This window comes from Denticeps clupeoides, chromosome 5, assembly GCF_900700375.1.
Source record: "Denticeps clupeoides chromosome 5, fDenClu1.1, whole genome shotgun sequence".
Lineage (NCBI taxonomy): Eukaryota > Metazoa > Chordata > Actinopteri > Clupeiformes > Denticipitidae > Denticeps > Denticeps clupeoides.
Window position 1 is genome coordinate 3,934,516 of NC_041711.1, and position 14,068 is coordinate 3,948,583.

The following is a 14,068-nucleotide window of genomic DNA, read 5'->3' on the forward strand; positions in this document are numbered from 1 at the left end:
CAGTGACGCAAGTTCCGGTTGTCATGCTCGGGAACCAATAAAGTTTCGTTGATGGCCGCGTTGCGGGATCAATGTTGCCAGGTGAACAACTTTTCAGGCATTCGTGAGAATAATATAATGTACAACATTTTTCTAATTTAAACAAGTTCTTACGACGTTCTGAGCAGAAACGTCACATAAACATTAACGTTCAGTGACTCAAGCTCGGGAACCAATAAAGTTTTGTTGATCAGTGTTGCCAGATTAGCAACGTTTCACGCAGTACAATATAACGCACAACACTTTTTTTAAAATGTTATCATGACTTTGGCACTGACACGTTTATGCAATGATGTCGGTCATTGTAAACCAATACAAGCAAAAATCGACAGGTGGAGAACAACATTGTATTAACAGAACAATTGGAGAAACAGACATGAAAATAAGGAAATTCTGTTTATTTGGATTAAAGTAAATCAATATTTGATCAATGTTTGAAAAAAGGGTGTTTTGTTACATGTTATGTAAGATTTAAACACAGTCAGCTGACTCAAAAAGTTGAACAAGCTAAAACATTAAAATGCTAAAAAATAACAAGACTATTAAAAAACATCATAAAAGGTAGGCAGGTTTGCAAAAGGAACAATCACTTAGCCAGAACAAAATGCTTTTTTCCATAAAAATAAGTTTTAAAAGTACGATAACCAAAAAAAGCCTTGTCAAAAGGGAGCTTGAAAGTGAAGTGATTGTGAAACACTGCAGCACAGCACACGGTGACACAACAAAATGTGTCCTCTGATTTAACCCAGTGGGCAGTGGGCACCAGGGGAGCAATGTGTGGGGATGGTGCTTTGCACAGTAACACCTCAGTGGATCAGGATTTGAACCGGCAACCTTCTGATTACAGGACTGCTTCCTTAACCGCTAGGCCACCACTGCCCCGCTTAGCTGTAGGCCTGTAGTTGGAAAGGCTAAGAGTGAACAGTGGCATGCTTTTCTGTATTATTTCATTTTCAAGAGAGCAGTTGATAATAACCAGAACTACTGGATGTAAAAACTGCCAAAAGAATAATCAAAACTCTATATAATTCTGTATGCTATTTAGATAGAGCTGAAAATCTTGTCCTGGTCGGGTCGGGTTCGTGCTCAGTTTCTATTATTTTGGTCACCTCAGCACAGTCAGCAAACATGAACTTTCGGGCTATAGTATCTATACTTTCTGTATGATTCACTGCTGGTACATTTGTTCCGGTGATTGGTAAAAGTGTTTTGCATGTTGTAAACTTGTTTCATTAAAGGTTCATTTCATTTGATTTGCAGTTCTTGGCCACTGCCGTCATTTTAATTACTGTGAGAGAGATGCAAAAATGGATGCTGAGGAGGAGAAGCAGAGGCAAGCAGCTGGCGATTATATTTTAATAATGCTCATTTCCCCACTCGTACCCACGAAATCCAGGCTTTTAAAAAGCTGAAAAATTGCAAGAGTTCACAGAGTCATGGCTGTACGGAAATGCCGCATTAAATAATGTTGACTGTCATGTATTTAAATGCACCAGGGCGATTACAGCTGTAATATACACTCTATTTAGTCATATACACTCTATCAATCATATTATTCTCTTAATGTGTGTATGTGGAAAGTAATTGGGGTTGGGGGGGTCCTGCCTTGTCTTGGGTACAACTGTACTAGATCATTAGCATTCGAGCAGGTGGTGAGAGCATCCTCGAGAGTAGGTTGGTGGGCCTGTGAAAAAACGTCATTGAACTGTAAAGAATTTGAAACTTGAAAGTTAGAAAAACAGTGTTTTTGTTTTCACTGTTTTGTATTGTTGCCTAATACCTTTGCAAAGTAGTACATGTAAGCGGTTCTTGTGTGTGCAATATATGTTTGGCAAAAGTAAATTGCAAAAGTATGCTTTATCCGGTTGTGTTGTATTCATCAACTATTGTCCCTGGGACAGAAATGTGGTTTCAAGGTAATGATTGTGGAGGACAAAAGCAGATAACAGCAGCATCACAGAGAAGACAAAGTTATCTAGAAGCATAGAATGCACACACAACAATAGGGTTTGACAATGCATGGTGGCAGTGGTGGCCTAGCAGTTATGGAAGCAGCCCCGGTTCGAATCCCGTTCCACTGAGGTGCCACTGAGCAAAGCACTGTCACCACACACTGCTCCCTGGGCACCTGACATGGCTGCTCACTGCTCACCAAGAAAATGCACATTTTCCAACTGAGAAGACAATGGACAATAATAGGCATCATAAAAAATAATTTTATGAGGAGAAATGGCAGAGAGGCGACATTGCAGTGCAGTAACAATGCTCATGACCAATGCCAGTCAAAACCTGTGCTAAAAAAGTGCTAAAAAGACATTTTTTGTGTGGGTCGTGTACGTTTGACATTACACACAGTTATTATATGTGATCTTCAGCATCTTTGCATTTTGAACTCTAACCCAGTACATGAACTAAATCTGGACTGAACTATGAAATTGAAATTGAATTGAAAGTCTAGGCCAATTCATAATTCAGCCATGATGGACCAAGTCTGAAAGCATTAAGCCGCTGTGTGGAAATGTCTTCCTGGGTAATTAAACTAAGTGGAGCATGAATAAGGCATTCAAAGTCCAACCACAAACCACGTCTGGCTTAAATAACCTCCAAGTAGATGCCAGTCTCAGCATCCGAAGTGGCTATTGGACAAGGTCCCCTTCTTTGAATTTCTCTGTCCCTCTGTGCCTGATCTCTCCATCCTGCCAGTCTCTGCCTCTTATGAACCTGTAAAAAAGAAAGAGCCACCACTGATTGCCAGGGATAAACTCCTTAAACTCATTTTTTTATTGGTCCCCTAATACTGTATCTGAAGTCTCTTTCTGAAATTCAGCCTTGATGAGGGAATTACAGCCACTTTGATCCAGTCCTACAATGAGATTTCCTAGGACACGCCTTTTCGGTATCTGTAGCTTTAAATGCTAATGAGGAGGAGAGAGGTGGGATGAGGAGGAGAGTGGCCTATAGAAGTTGAGGGGACATTCTTGGAAATGACGTCATCAACACCATTCACCAAACACAATGTTTGGCGCAGACAGGAAGTCCAGCATAGAAAAAAATCCCCTTGTGACGACATAAGGGGACAAATTCCAGCTCCGACCGCCATTTCTGACCACCATAGACAGGCTAGGGGAACTGGTATTAGTGTTAAATAAGCAGACAAAGTGAAACTTTCATGTCAGGGGACCTCTAAGACCACAGAAACATTAAAAAATACCTTTATCAAGATGGGTATTTACAACAGTTTATATAAAAACGATCATTTGTCAAACAGTGCTGTTGTTTTGGCCTGATTTTACCTGTTTGGAGCGTACGAAGCATGGGGTGCAGTTCTGGTAGACTAGCTGGTAACTGCCATTGGTGTATATGTGTGTGACCTCAGTACAGTTTATGTAGAGGGGTCTATGGTCCTGATATATCCCCACATCCCCTGGGTACACTGCAGTAGCGTGGTGGTTCATCGCATGACCTCTGAAATCACGATTAACACAAAAGCGTTCCACTTTTACCACATTCGTCATGGCGCAATGTGCCCCAGCGCTTTCATTAATCCTGGAGCAATTTCACCAAATTACAACTTTCTGTAAGGAAGAGATGAAGAGGGTGATGATTTCAATCCTTACAGCCCTGGTTCTGTTCTTCTGCGGCGGCACCAGGCAACGACGGAGATCAGGAGGAGGAGAGACAGACCTGAGCACAAGGCAGCAACCATCATCCAATCTGGAAAGCCTGCTAGAAAAAAGCAATGCACCTTTACTATTAAAATTCACAAGCTAACATTTATTGTACTTTATTAGTCTTTGTCATTGAATCTATTGTTGGACATGGTAAATTTCTAATGTTCCAATGATTCTGTATATTCTGTATATAACTGACTTTATGGGCTAAAGTTATACGCAGTTTATGGTAAACTGTCTTCCCCTGATTCCCAATTTTGTGCACCTGTTGTTTTTTATACAGCTGCCCTGTTTGTATCATATCGCCATCGGGACATTGTGCTGTATGTTATGATACTTGCTCTGTTAGCAATGAATCCCACATTTAACCTTACAGCTATCAGTTTGTGGGCCTGATGGTAGGTAGCATGTAAACCCACATGATCCCAAGGACTTTGACTACAGTGTGCAGCTCATGCATGAGAGACAAATTAACGGCGCTCACTTGTCTCACCTATGACTTGCTTCATCAGGGGCTGGGAGTCGTTGCCATAAGCATTGACAGCATAACAGATCACAGCGGGTGGAGCCTCGGCAAAGCCCCACAGGGTGCCCGTTGTTGTGCCGTTGCCCTGGACAGCGACGGTGGTGTTGTAGTTGTGGGTAGGTGGGCTTCCATCTACGCTCCATGTGATGGCTGCCCGTGGATTTGAGTCCACAACACACCTGCAGTCAATCTTGGCGCCATCCCACTCACACAGTGAGGAGCTGTGCAGAATGAGGGGGGTGTCTGAGGTACGGGAGCGGGAATACAGGAAGTATCGAGAAATTAATAAGAACGCAAGTAGTTACAAGCAAGAAGATTTCCTTCAGACTTGTTTTGTTGCTACTCTTACTCTACCTGTGCACTATATAAAACTATATCAGCAGATATATGAAGTCTTTGGATGTGCAAAAGTATCATGCAGTTAGACACACTCACATTCCACATTGAAGGAGGTGGGCGGAGACTCGGCTCGGCCAAGCGAATTCTGAACACTGCAGACCACGTAGGTGTCCCTGGTCACGTTGTCCATGCGGATGAATTTTAGGCTGTGCTTGTGCATGTGCCTCTGGCCTGACGTTGTGTAGAACCACTGATAGCTTTCTACAGGAGGGTCGGCTTTGCAGGAGCATTCCAGGTAAGGGCTGCCGCCTTCCTTCACAGTTTGAGAGTGAAGACGGATATGCACATCTCTTGGAGCGACTATGAAGACACAACATTGTTATGTAGAAAAGTACAGTGCAGAGTGTACCATGCAATCAATTATTTAAAATATCATGACCAAAAGTCAATGCAGTGCTAAACATACATTTAACCTGAAACTCTTTTGGCGTCCTCACAGACCCCACGTCTGGAAAACTGGCCTCACAGCTCAGATGGGGTCTAGTCTGGTGGGAGGCTGTGAAGGAGATGGAAGTCCAGAGCAGAGGCACCTGGCCTGGTCTCATGAGGACCTGTGGTGCCTTGGTCTCGCTACCATTCCCCGGATCTCCTCTTGCCCAGTGCCAACGTAGTGCTGGAGGTTGGGAGGGGCAGGGAAATCCCACGCTACAGTTCACCTCCACCAGCTGCCCGTCCCTCACAGATCCCGGGCCACTGACCCATGGCAACTCTTGGAAACCTGCTGACCAGTAAAGGACAAGAGAATGAAGGGGAAGGAGACATCTTTAAACATTACAGGGCTGTTTTACCTTTGGATCGTCAGTATATGAAGTATGTCATCATTAGTGCTGGTTATTGGCAGACATATCCCATTATGAAATTAAGAGATGTAACAGTTGATCATTTCTTGTAGATGCTTATTGTAATTGTGAATTCAAATGCAATGGCTGAAGTCTAAGTGATTGTTTTGAAGGAGCAACAACACTGACTATCCGCGGACTATCCTCCTTCAAAACAGTCACTTAGACTTCAGCCATTGCATTTGAATTCACAATTACAATCCTTAAAGGGTTTTAACTTGGATTTTCCAAAAACAAGGCCTTCAAGAGCTTTAAAACCATAGTTTCATGGTCATAAAATAGAACAGACCCAAAAAACAAGATAGATTTATTATGCCATACACACCAAGAAGCCCAAAGCTACTGATCAAATAGGCATTAGTCTTAAGTCTTAAATTTGGCTTGCTTAACCACTCAGTAATGCTGGAAATGAGAAGATCTGTCACTCATCGAAAGTACCTAGAGGCTCCTCTCTTTTTAAACTTTGTCAATAAAAATATTATTAAAGGTCCTCGCCTCCCAGATACAGCCAACTTTATTCTATTCGTTTAATCACTGTAAATCGTGATGTAATGTAAGAAAACACTCCCCATATACCTGGAAAATTTTGCCTCTGAAGGTATAACACAGTTTAGAGAATATGAATGGGCCAAAGCAGCTTACGGGACACATCCAGATAAAACTTCTTTCTCTCGGAGCCTTTGTCCCCGTGTTTCCTTATCTCCAGCTCATAGCTGCCGGTGTCTTTCTCCCGGACCTCGGACAGCGTCACAGAGCAGTCCCCCTGAGACGTGTCCCCGGTGAGGGTCACACGACCCCTGTAGTCCTTGTGCACCCGGCTGTCACCAGTGCTGAACACGCTGCGGCTGGGGAAGAGCGAGCCGATGGGGGTGCTCCGGTGATAGAGCAGCCGGACCTCCACAGCTGTGGGGGACATGGGCTTGGTGAAGGAGCAGGGGATGAGCACACAGGTGCCCTCCAGTGCTGGGACCCTAGGCGGGACCACCGGGTACAGTGCACTGAGACCCTGGGCCACACCTGCTGAGGGTGAGAGAGAACAGGGCAGGGTGAGGCGGAAGTCCTGATGTCCCTGCAGGAGGACTAAACCTGTAATCTGAGAATGAACCTGACGCAACGTCTCCGTAAAGACTGTGGTGTTCTTCCATGGTTCCACCTGGTGTTGCCATACCTAATTACTAAAACTCCATAAAAAAACTACACTGCTGTTAAAACCCGACTCAGTCAAAGAAGGTCAGCCTGGTCTGTCATGCTGCGGTGTGGGCATTTCTCACCGCCTACTATCTTCAGAAAAAAGGGAAACGGAGGTTAGCCACATTCTGTGATTCGAGGTGATCGAGATCTTCCTAAATAAAATGCAAATTACACGCTTGCTTTGGTCTTAAACATGGATGCCTGTTGTGCCTGTTTAGATGTTAGATGCATCTTTTTTTTTATGATTTGCTGAACGATATTGGAATGTTGTTTGAAGATTTCCAGGCATCAGGCAAGATGCAACAAAATTGAAGGTACTCACCACACGCTACTGAGAAAAGCAAGATCATTTCAATGGAAGCCATGACCGCTGAAGAGCTTCTGACATCCCGAAATCAGAATGATGTCAAGGAAAATGTGAAGAAGTAATAAAAGCCCCCTTCCCCCCCCCCCCCCCCTTTGTCATTTTCCACTTCTGGTCACAAGGAAAGGGAAGTGTCTCTCTCTCTCTTTGAGGCTTTGGGGTTTCACAAGCATTCCTTGCATGCATCCATAACGTAAAGCCTCAACGTACACGGTTTTTCACTCCTGCGTGTGTGTACTGAACACCACGTTTCGCAGAAAGGGTGCACGTTTGCAGCGATCGTGAGATCTGACATGCAAGCGAGAAAGAAAGAAATACCGAACAATGAAATAAAGTCGTCTTTTTTTTTTTTTTTACCCAATCAGCAGAAATAAGTGAGGCTCTGGGTGAGTCAGTCTCATGCTCCAGTCAGTTTCCTCCTTCTTCTCTGCTGTGCCTCAAGTGTTTTACGAGATGAAATAAAGTTGATATTACCTGTAAACCGGCCCCAGCTCTCTCCGAGTAACGAATGCTCTTCATAACCGGCAGCCTACAGTGAACAATAAAGCGTCAGAGTTTAATGTTATTACAGTCTGCAGAGAACTCCGGCTGGGTCAATCAACCTCTGACAAACTGCAAATATGGTTTCATTGCGTCATATTGCATCGTTTCATCGAAGACAAAGAAATCAACAAATTAAATTTGTATGCGTAATAAAATATAATAATGGTTTCGGTACTCCAGCACGTGACATTTCAAAAAACAAAGCCGGCCACAGTTACTCAGAAATAACTTCCAGACAGTAACAGCAGATGAACAGCTGGTCAGTTTTTATCAGAAAAATGATCTGATCTATAGATTGATCAGATGGATTGAGAAAATATAGATTTAGTTTCAACACTTTTAAGGAAATATATCAAATGCAACAAATAGCACTCAAAATGATCCAGCCTTCATAAATTATTCCGGTTGCTTGGTCTGCACTCCAATCGTTTCAGTAAAGTGCGTAATGATGTTGACCAAACGAATTCCCAGACCCCCAAGAAGCAAATATCTGGAGTCAGGAGGACTAGATGCAAGGTGAAAAGAAACCCTTGCTTATTTATTCATTTTTATTTTTTAGGAGTTTCATTCTTTCCACAGCCCTTTACACTTCGACTTTATGCTGCCTATTTAAACGCACAGAAGGAGTGGTACGTGTTTGGATCACGGCCTATCCTTATCAGCCAGTTCCGCAGGAGGCGTTAAAACTGGGTAAACGGCTCATAACAAAGGTTATAGCTGCACGACATGAAAGATTGAGTGAGCTGGACTATGGACTTCTAGCTTCTAGTGTTTTATTGGCAGCGTAACACAGGTTTCGCTGCCACTCCTGCAGGGCTACAGAAGCAGAAAGCGGAAGAGAGGCATTCAAAATCCAAAAAGATGTGACACTGGGGTAAGCATTATTAAATAAATTCAATGTGGCCTATTATATTTCCTTTTATCGCAACTAACCTTGAGCAGTCCGGTCTAACTCTCACTTTAATATGAAACAGATTTCACTGAATCTCCATCTACCGCTACACTGCTGCACCATGGCCACCACAGCACAGCAGTTGTTGCAGTCTCAGAAAGACCTGATCCTGGAATGGACCAGCCCCAACCCGTCCCCGCTTTTGCGCTGGCTGTACGACGCCAGTGTCTTGTCCCACGGCAAGTACGTAGAGCTGCTGGAGCGCTCATCTCTTAATGCCCTGGCCACGGCCCTGGAGACCATCTGCAGGGATGAGAAGAGCTGCCAGATGTTTATGGATGTCCTGAGAGGGGTGCAGGACTACTACTGTCCCCAGCTTCAGGCCTGGGTGAGACAGAACTGCCCTCTTAATATGGACAAAGTGCAGAAGACAAGCCCTGTGAGGGTTGAGGGTACGCCTAAGTTAAAGAAATGCTTGTTTTATTAGGTAAATATTTAAGAAAATGTATTTAAAAATGCATTTTTCTACCTTCTTCTTCTCTTCGCAGCGCAGACAATGACCCCTAAAACTCTACTGTCAAAATTGTTCAAGGCCAAAACAAAACAGTTTATTGTGACAAAGGACGAAAAAGGTAGGTGGCGGGGATTTTTTATTTTTTTTTACAGTAAGAGAACTGACCTTCTACTTATTAAATTAATTAAAAAAATTTTTTTTTTACCTTTTTAGACCAAGTGATTGAAAAACAACAAATGGAGCAGACACCTAACCTTAAAGGTGAGAGAAAGTATTGAAACAACATCTGAATTTTACACTCTGACTGAATTAATGTTCTCCGTTGTGAGAAAATGTGAGAATTGACAATGACTGTCTTTCAGCTTATCTCACGGCTCATAAAACAAAGATTCTGAGCCAGACTGAACGACTGGCGTGCTACTCCGAGAGCGGAGGGGCGGCCTTCAACTCGCATCCTCACATTGAGATACGCTACACCGACCTCTTCATCACGGAGGACCGCGAGGAGATCGACATCGGTCAGCACGAGTACTTCAACGAGGCAAGCCGCCGGGCACGGATCTACGTCCACCAGGCCTGCCAGCGAATTCGCCCACGGGACCTCCTGCAGCCCCAGGATCCTTCCCAGCGCCCCCCCAAGAGGATTAAAGTGAAGGGCATCGCTGGCATTGGGAAAAGTGTCATCGTTCAGAAGCTCGTGCACGAGTGGGCGTTGGGCAAGATCTTGAGGACGTTCAGATGTGTCTTCGCTCTCCGCTTCCGAGAGCTGAATTTGATTGACAGCCCCCTGAATTTATTGGAACTGCTCGGATCCAGGTTCGTCCACCTTCAAGACGTGCTTCGGAACCTTCTGGAATCTCCAGGTTCCCTTCTGTTTATTTTGGATGGCCTAGATGAGTTTCAATACCAGCTGGACTGGAAGAAGGCTAGCGGCAGAGCGATTGGTGTGGAAACCAAATTGCCCATTTCAGAGATGCTAGTTGAGCTGATCAGAGGGACTTTGCTGCCAGAGTCCACGGTCATTTTGACCTCACGCCCTTCCACACATGCTCCCAAGCAATTCTTCCAGCGCTGCTGTGTGGTGCTTGGGTTCGAGGAGAAACAAGTGAGGGAATATACCTCCAAGTTCTACAAGGACTCACAGGTAGCTGAGAGGGTGTCGCAGTACATAGAAGACAACGACAGTCTCTTTGTGCTATCCTTCATCCCTCTGTACTGCTACATCATCTGCATGGCTCTGACCGAGTTCTTCTCAGTGAAGAAGGGTGAAGAAGATATCGGGCAGTCCCTGGCACACAACCCCCCTAAGACGGTTAGTGAGGTCTACTATTGTTACCTTCTGACCACCATAAAACACCACGCGCTGAAGGACAAAGCGGACCGGAGCACCCCACCAGCCGAGATCCTCTCTTTGGTGAAGGAGCAAATGATGAAACTGGGCAGACTGGCATACGAGAACCTCCTAAAAAGCAAGATTATGTTTGACAAGGAGGATCTTAAAAAATTTGGCCTGGAGCCCCAGTACATTCATGCCACCTTCCTTAGTCAGATCTTAGTGCCCATTAAGGAGGAGAAAGTAGAGATGTTTTCCTTCTTCCATCTCACTTTGCAAGAACATCTTGCGGCTGTATACAGTGCCGTCAGTCTCCATAAAAAGGAGGACATTCTCCAGGCCCTGGACTTCTGGTGCTTTGGAGAGCTCCACAGTGGTCCTGAACTCCCGCCCCTGATCAGTCGGGGCCAACAGCACAAGGGTCTCCAGATGTTTGTTAGATTTGTCATGGGACTAATTCGTGCCAGAATGGAGGGTCAGCTGGAGGGTCTGGTCGAGACTTCCCTGCACGAGTACAGTAAAGACCTTCCCACCCAGCTGGGTCTTTGGTTCCAAAGCCAGTTCAGAAACAGGAAGTTGTCTCACCAAACCATGCTGAACCTGCTCCACTGTCTGATGGAGCTGCACCAGCATGAGGCCACCAGCAGGACGGCGCTGGAGATAAAGGAGCTGAACCTGTTCAAGATGAAGCTGAGCACAGTGGATTGCGCTGCCGTGCATTACGTTTTGCAGTTCTGTCCGCACATGCTGGAGGAGCTGAACCTGGGCTATTCCAACATTGGGAGCAGGGGGCTGAGTCGACTTGGTCCAATCCTACATCGATGCAAATTGCTCTTGTGAGTAAATCATAGGTTAAATCGCAGGGATGTCAGGAACCAGAACAAATCAGAATATAGACAATGATAAATGAACAGAACCTATATGAAACACCACTTTCACTGCCAAGACCTTTAATGTCATCTTTGCATGATGGTCAGCTTGATGGTGACCTCTATGTGAACACCACATAGGGTCTTGAATTTTTCACATTATAGAACAAAACTGAAGACATAGAACTATTAAATGAACAAAAAGCTGAACATTTGCGTTTCTCCAAAACGGGGACGGTTACCAACAGCCCTGACGTTTTATGCGGAATACTTTCTTATCATTCACTCGTGTTAAAATTGTTTTGTTTTTTTTCTTTTATATCGGTCTTATTGGTCCCCTAATACTGTCTCGGAAGTCTCTTTCCGAAATTCAGCCTTGGTGCAGAATCGCAGCAACTTCTATCCAGTCCCACAATTATATTTTCCCAGGACGTGTACTTTCAGTGTCTCTGGCTTTAAATGTTAATGAGGAGGAGAGAGGCGGGACGAGGAGGACACCATTCACCGTTGCTCTCCGAACTCGTATAAATGTTAAATAATTTCACAAAGTGAAGACATCCTGTCAGGGGATCTTTAATGAGCACCACATGAAGAAGCGACTCATCCAAACTGAACTAAATATGTTCTTTGCATTGGCTTCTTCTTAGTGGCTCCATCTTAGTCTCCATAACTGCCATAGTGTAGGTGCATTCAAACTTTTGAGTGGTAGTGCATTTCCTCAAATTAACTGAGTTTGAATCTTGATTTTATGTTAAATACACAGTTACACCATCGTTTTGGTGATTTTTTTTTTTTAGTTCCAGCTATTCCTTTTAGAGCGGATCATCCTTGTACAAATTTGGCACACACATTCTCTCTGAGAGAAGATGAACTGACTAGAATTTGGTTGTTTTCAGATGTGTAATTCATGTATCTTCTGCTTTATGACCAGTTTGCGTTATAACTGTTTGGATAAAAACGCTGCCATACTGGAGTCTGCTGTTTTGAAATCGTACGACTGCCAGGTGAAGAAGCTGTTGTAAGTCTATATTTAAGATTACATTGAAAATGAGATTGAACCCACAACGTCATTGTTCATAATTGTTATAAATGTGTCTTTTCCTTTTTTTTAGTATGTGTGGGAACAACCTGGGCCCAGACGGTGCCATGCTGCTGTGGGCTGCCTTAGAGCACAATGCAACTGTCGAGGAGCTGTATGTGGACATCACCGGAATCACTGAAGAAGGCACAGAGAATATAGTCGACTGCCTTGGCAAGAATACTGCTCTAAAGATTCTGACGTAAGTCATATTTTAACAGGGTGATGGGTTCATATAAAACTGGGGCTGATATGATCACCTGTCTACCCATATATGCTTGTTGCACTAAGAAGTGAACTGAATAGTTTAAAGAAAAAGAATTCATTTAGCACTGGCCATTTAGAAATACTTGATGATGATGATGATGATCCGTGGGTGTCTTCCGTGTAGAAAAACAGACCTTTGGATCATTTTCCTGTTTTGTTGGTTCACAGCATTGTAGGAAATGACATTGGACCAACTGGGAAGAAGAGGCTAAAAGAACTGCAGCACCACCGGCCAGATTTGCGGATCATTGGCAACTTTGCGGATGACCTGGGTTTGCTTCAGGCCTATTTGGACTGGGTGGAAGAGCTCCGGGGAGATGCAAATCAGATGGAGTCAGTTAAGAATGTTGATGCCTTGCATTCTGTCCTCAGAGGACTCCAGGTAACTGGAACGGATGCAAAGGGAGAGAATGCCACCAAAGCCAAAGAGCTGGAGGATCAAATCCTGCAGCTTCTGGAGGAAACATCCCCCATTAAGTGAAAAATGACATCCAAGTAATGTTTAAAGGCTCTGCAAAACAAAAAGCTGTTTGGATAAGACACGCAGCTGCGGCGCAGCTGGAATATTGAATATTGAAGCATTGCACAAAGTACCACGTGAAACATTAAACATTAACAAAATTGACCTATCGCACCATCTAGTGTTCAAGTGACAAAATGTTGCAGAGTGTGGCAATCTCAGAAACACCTGGAGAACGCAGATCTTCAAGAAATCTACAATCAGAACATACTGCAAGTACATTGTCAGTGTGGAGAAGGTGGTCTATAGCACGTTTCTCCAGCCACTGCCTACAACCTCCCATTAACTGAGGTCCGGTTTAAGGTGTCGGTTAATGCTATCCTTTATTCATTCACAAGTATAGTCATTTATTGTTTTGTCACTGTATTCAACTGTATTTCCTTAGCCAGGATATAATCATATTTAACCATCTCTCATTCATGAGTGTCAGTATGAAGGTCTTTTGAAGATCTGGAGAGTGAAAAATCCTCATTGCAGACAGACGACGCTGAAGGTCTTTTGTAGATACAACACTAACACCGTGAAGAAGTGGTGGTCTAGCGGTTAAGGAAGTGGCCCTGTAATCAGAAGGTTGCCGGTTCGAATTCCGATCTGCCGAGGTGCCACTGAACAAAGCACCATCCCCACACACTGCTCCCTGGGCGCCTGTCATGGCTGGCCACTGCTCACTAAGGGTGATTGGTTAAATGCAGAGGACACATTTCACTGTGTGCACCATGTGCTGTGCTGCGGTGTATCACTTTCACTTTTTTAAAAGAAATGCTGACACGTAATGGAAAGTTCCGCTGTCTCTCTCTGTACTAATGCTACCTTCCAATATCCAATATACAAGGTACAGACCGCCTGCTCCCCTTCAGACCATCCTCTACCTTGTCTCCTTGTACAAGAATAAACGCTTCCTCAACTCTGGTCCAACGAGTCAATGGGATTTTTTTAAGAAGAAAAAGACCTTGCTAAAACAGCACCATGTGTTTGATTTTGAACTTGCAATTATTTTTGGCCTGTTTATGAAGCACCTCTGTG

At 44.1% G+C, this 14,068-nt stretch overlaps 2 protein-coding genes across 4 annotated transcripts; one reads left to right on the plus strand and one right to left on the minus strand.

The window, feature by feature from the left end:
• Window positions 1-2,237: 2,237 nt before the first annotated feature.
• LOC114790918 (myelin-associated glycoprotein) lies at window positions 2,238-7,048 on the minus strand. Of its 3 annotated transcripts, none has more exons than XM_028981353.1 (8): window positions 6,988-7,048; window positions 6,117-6,494; window positions 5,042-5,353; window positions 4,672-4,935; window positions 4,204-4,479; window positions 3,657-3,762; window positions 3,333-3,504; window positions 2,238-2,760 (listed from the first exon to the last, which is right to left on the minus strand). In XM_028981353.1, the coding sequence occupies exons 1-8, from the start codon at window positions 7,028-7,030 to the stop codon at window positions 2,632-2,634; spliced, it is 1,680 nt and encodes a 559-aa protein (XP_028837186.1). In that variant the 5' UTR covers window positions 7,031-7,048; the 3' UTR covers window positions 2,238-2,631. The 3 variants fall into 3 exon arrangements, with proteins under 3 accessions (XP_028837186.1, XP_028837184.1, XP_028837185.1); XM_028981351.1 differs by having other exon boundaries at window positions 3,657-3,765; XM_028981352.1 differs by having other exon boundaries at window positions 3,657-3,765; window positions 6,117-6,491; window positions 6,988-7,045.
• A 1,537-nt stretch (window positions 7,049-8,585) lies between these two features.
• On the plus strand, window positions 8,586-13,006 carry LOC114789826 (NLR family CARD domain-containing protein 3-like). Its single transcript, XM_028979222.1, has 7 exons — window positions 8,586-8,916; window positions 9,013-9,096; window positions 9,192-9,239; window positions 9,341-11,147; window positions 12,112-12,198; window positions 12,293-12,460; window positions 12,694-13,006. Exons 1-7 carry the CDS (start codon window positions 8,586-8,588, stop codon window positions 13,004-13,006), a joined length of 2,838 nt encoding a protein of 945 aa, XP_028835055.1.
• Window positions 13,007-14,068: the final 1,062 nt, after the last annotated feature.

Bases quoted from the DNA above. Each gene is read 5' to 3' on its own strand.
- LOC114790918 (XM_028981351.1), bottom strand. From the start codon at position 7,030: ATGGCTTCCATTGAAATGATCTTGCTTTTCTCAGTAGCGTGTG. The intron at 6,495-6,987 runs GTGAGTACCTTC...TCTCACCCTCAG, and splicing joins GCTTTTCTCAGTAGCGTGTG to CAGGTGTGGCCCAGGGTCTC. The intron at 2,761-3,332 runs GTAAAATCAGGC...TCTTTTTTACAG, and splicing joins GCTTCGTACGCTCCAAACAG to GTTCATAAGAGGCAGAGACT.
- LOC114789826 (XM_028979222.1), top strand. From the start codon at position 8,586: ATGGCCACCACAGCACAGCAGTTGTTGCAGTCTCAGAAAGACCTGATC. The intron at 11,148-12,111 runs GTGAGTAAATCA...CTTTATGACCAG, and splicing joins CATCGATGCAAATTGCTCTT to TTTGCGTTATAACTGTTTGG. The intron at 12,199-12,292 runs GTAAGTCTATAT...CCTTTTTTTTAG, and splicing joins TGCCAGGTGAAGAAGCTGTT to TATGTGTGGGAACAACCTGG.